This window comes from Geospiza fortis, unplaced genomic scaffold (genome assembly GCF_000277835.1).
Source record: "Geospiza fortis unplaced genomic scaffold, GeoFor_1.0 scaffold1044, whole genome shotgun sequence".
Lineage (NCBI taxonomy): Eukaryota > Metazoa > Chordata > Aves > Passeriformes > Thraupidae > Geospiza > Geospiza fortis.
This window is the reverse complement of record NW_005054732.1, coordinates 135,537-139,406: the sequence shown is the minus strand read 5'-3', so window position 1 is coordinate 139,406 and position 3,870 is coordinate 135,537. Positions and strand designations below refer to the sequence as shown.

The window sequence follows — 3,870 nt, the reverse complement described above, 5'->3', positions numbered from 1 at the left end:
CCAGCGGTTCGCGCTGGGACTGCAGCCGCCGCCGCCCGCAGCCCGCGCTGCCGCTCGGCCCGGCCCGCGATCCCGAAGGCAGCGAGACAGCCGGGGCCAGCAACGGAACGCGGCCTTAACCGGGGCAGCCGAAAGACGGGGCACAGCCCACAACGGCCACGCTGCATTCCACGAACGGAAAAATCGCATTGTGATAGGGCGACGGTGACCGCACTGGCATGCAAATGAACACTCTCTCGCCTGCATATTCAGTCAGGAATTCTACCCACCCAACATTGCTTCAGTCAAGGGACATAGTGAGAAAAGACTAGCAGAATTTGGGGAAGCCTGTGAAGGAGCTTTCCCAGAAAGAACGACTCCACAAAGACTTCTGTCTCCACGAATGGAGTTAGGATCTTCCCTTTATTTCAGTCTAACAAATTTTTTAAAATCGTTAAACTCAGAGGTGTATCACTTTACAACGTTAATCTCTATAACATCAGCAGAATACAGCATGAGGGTGTTTTTCTGACTATTCCATGCATGACAGACATTATTCAAACAACCAGGTATTCTAGATGGGGTGGCAGTCCTTCTCTAGAGCAGAATAATGCTCAGTACATTTCAGAGAGGAGAACATGAAAGGGAAAAATGGGAATGCAAACCCTCTAGCAGAAAAGGAGATAATCCTGTAGGGACATCCTTCTTTTCCCAAAAAGAAAGAACTGAATTCAAAAACAAGAACGAGAAACAAAATTCAAAGTCCTGTTCGCAAGTCCTTCTTGGTTCTAACTTCAGAAAATTCTCTTTGACGGACATGTGACACTTCTATGCACACAAAGATAATCAATTAGTGTTCATGACTCTCTACAGTTACAGCCTACCCTAAGATATCTCCTGCTGCTGTATTTTCAAGACAATCTGAGTGGGACAGAACACCAAACCCATACATGGACCAAAGGAAGATTTTGTTGCGCATTTTCCTGCACCCTGCCTTTGAGAAGTTGGTACCTCTGGATTCAGAGGATAAAAATAGCCTTTTGATCTGCAGAGCTGGAATAGTCAGCATTGCAATGCCTGGATGGAACAAATTCACTGTTTGACTGGGCAGAAGCAGTGCAGCATCTGCAAATGCAAAATGGCCATACAGACGGGTATACTGAGAAACAGCACAACCCACAGAGCCCTCACATTGCAGACAAAGACATCCAGAATCCCAGAATGAAAAATCCGTTGGCTAAGAGAACATCATGACACAATGTTCAGAACTACATTGCTTTTATGGGAAAAATGGCTTTGTGTTATTTGAGACAGTGTGAGATTTGTCTGTGTAACTTTGCACTGAGCTATAAAAAGAATAAGAAATCCAAGGTCTGCTCTGACAGCAAGAGAGAGAAGAGCAAAGCTGGGAATGCATTATTAGAGCCTAAGAGAAAGGGCTCTGAGAGAGGAGAAATATACTATTTTCTGAGGGAGAGAATCACAGCATCATTTTTTCCTTATTTGTGTATTTGGAGGAGAAGACAAATTTTACACTGATTTGGAACTTGCAGGAAATTGGCTATGCCGATTTGGAACATATTATCTCAGGGGGAATCACAGCCACATGCTCCAGCCTGGATCCCCTCCTCCCAAGAGCCATGAAGCCTCAGTCTGTGCAGACCCCAGCTAGCTGAAGGAAAGAGCATTGAACTGCCCTGCAGAGAGAGCACCAGCATTGTCTGGGGCCATGTCCTCTGTGCTGACAGGGACACCAGAGAAATCCTGTTCCTCCTCAGGGCCCTGGCCCACGGCGCAGTGCTGTGGGGGCAGGCTGGGCAGGATGGGCTTGAGGAATCTGAACTCGCTGTTGCCTGAGCCCGTGGTGAGGTTGATCTCGTAGCAATAGGCGCGGGGCAGGGTCCCTGCAGCGGCTGCATCGGCCGGGCCGCTCTGCAAGGTGTCGGCAGCATAGAGCACATGGCCAGCCTTCAGCTCCTTCCTCCTGCACACCTTGCGAGCCACCAGCACTGCGGTGGAGATGAGGAAGAGGAGGGAGACAAAGACCAAGGCAATGATTAAATAGGTGGTCAGGGAGGCGGCCTGATCCTCGGAGGCCGGGCTGCTGTGCGGGAGGCGCACGGCGGCGAAGTCCTTGAGCAGGAGAGCGCTGAGAGCTGCCGTGGCTGACAGCGGGGGCTTGCCGTTGTCTCTGACCAGCACAAGGAGCTTCTGCTTGACGCTGTCTCTCTCTGTCACGGGCCTCCTGAGACGCACCTCGCCGCTCTGGAGGCCCACGGAAAACAGGCCTGGGTCGGTGGCCCTGAGCAGGTGGTAGGAGAGCCAGGAGTTCTGTCCCGAGTCGGCATCGACGGCCACCACTTTGCTGATGAGGTAGCCCGCCTCAGCCGACACGGGCACCAGCTCACTGGAGGCCGGGCTGCTCTCCTGGGCCGGGTAGAGCACGAGCGGTGCGTTGTCGTTCTCGTCCAGCACCACAAGGCGGACGGTGACGTTGGCTCTGAGCGGAGGAGAGCCCGCGTCAGAGGCACTGACCGTCACCTCGGTCTGCCTCAAGTGCTCGTAGTCCAGGGGCCGCAGCACAAACACGTGTCCATTCTCAGAGTTGACCGAGATGCAGGAGCACCAGGGCCGCTCTGGCCCTTGCTCTGCTGCCAGGGAATAGGTCACCTTGGCATTCAGCCCCACGTCAGCATCTGCAGCGCTCACGGCTCCAACAAACACCGTGGGGACGTTGTTCTCACGCACGTACATGGTGTAGGAGGTCTGGTTGAAGACGGGGGCATTGTCATTGACGTCGGAGATGTCCACGGTGAAGGTCTGCGTGGTGGTGAGAGGAGGCGAGCCCGCATCTGCTGCCGTCACACTGAGGATGTACTGAGGCGTCTCCTCGCGGTCCAGCGCGCTCACTGTCACCAGCTCATAGTAATTCTTATAGGCTGGCCGCAGGGAGAAGAAGAGCTGATCCCGCAGGGCACACGAGATCTTCCCATTGGCACCAGAATCCCGGTCCCTGACCGTAAACAGGGCAACCACCGTGCCGGGCACTGTGTTCTCGGGGAGGGGACTGCTGAAGGAACTGACCACCAGCTCTGGGGCATTGTCATTCACATCCACCACCTCCACCAACACCTTGCAGATTGCTGAGAGCCCTCCTCCATCTCTGGCCCTTACAGTGAGCTCGTGAGTGTGTGCTGTCTCAAAGTCCAGGGGTTTTGTGAGTTTAATTTCCCCAGTAATGGGATCAATCACAAATGCTGAGTCACCCTGTCCCACTGCCTGGCTGAATTGATAGGAGATGTCCCCATTAACTCCTGCATCTGGATCAGTTGCCAGCACAGTCAGTACCACAGAGCCTTCTGGCCTGTTCTCTAGAACCTGTCCAATGTACTCCTCCTCAGTGAATATCGGAGCATTGTCATTTACATCTAGAATGAGAATTTTCACTTGAGTGGTGCCACTCCTAGGAGGGGAGCCCCCATCTACTGCAATGAGACTGAACTCCATCTCTGCCTGCTCCTCTCTGTCTAGTGGCTTTTCCAAGACCAGTTCCAGATATTTCTTGCCTGTAATCCGACCTCCATAGGAGAGCTTAAAAAAGTCATTCTTTGGAGCCATGCTGTACTCCTGGATTGTGTTGCTGCCAATATCGAGGTCCCGAGCCACCTCCAGTGGGAAACGAGAGCCTGGCTCGCTGGTTTCCGGGATGTCAAAAATGACTCGTTCCTCGGGGAAGACAGGCGAGTGATCATTGATATCCTTCAGAGTCACCTCGACCTGAAAGAACTGCAGGGGGTTGGAGAGCAGCAGCTCGAAGGGGAGCATGCAGGTGTCGGACTGGGCGCACAGCTCCTCCCGGTCCAGCCTCCCCGCCACGACGAGGCGGCCGGG

The 3,870-nt window shown here is 53.4% G+C and overlaps 1 protein-coding gene across 1 annotated transcript in view; it reads right to left on the bottom strand.

Annotated features, from left to right (window-relative positions):
- Nucleotides 1–371: 371 nt before the first annotated feature.
- Nucleotides 372–3,870, bottom strand: part of LOC102043607 (protocadherin Fat 4-like) — a 12,988-nt gene continuing 9,489 nt past the window's right edge. Inside the window, 1 exon segment of the mRNA XM_031065303.1 lies at nt 372–3,870. Coding sequence (XP_030921163.1) covers nt 1,648–3,870 — 2,223 coding nt within the window. The 3' untranslated portion in view covers nt 372–1,647.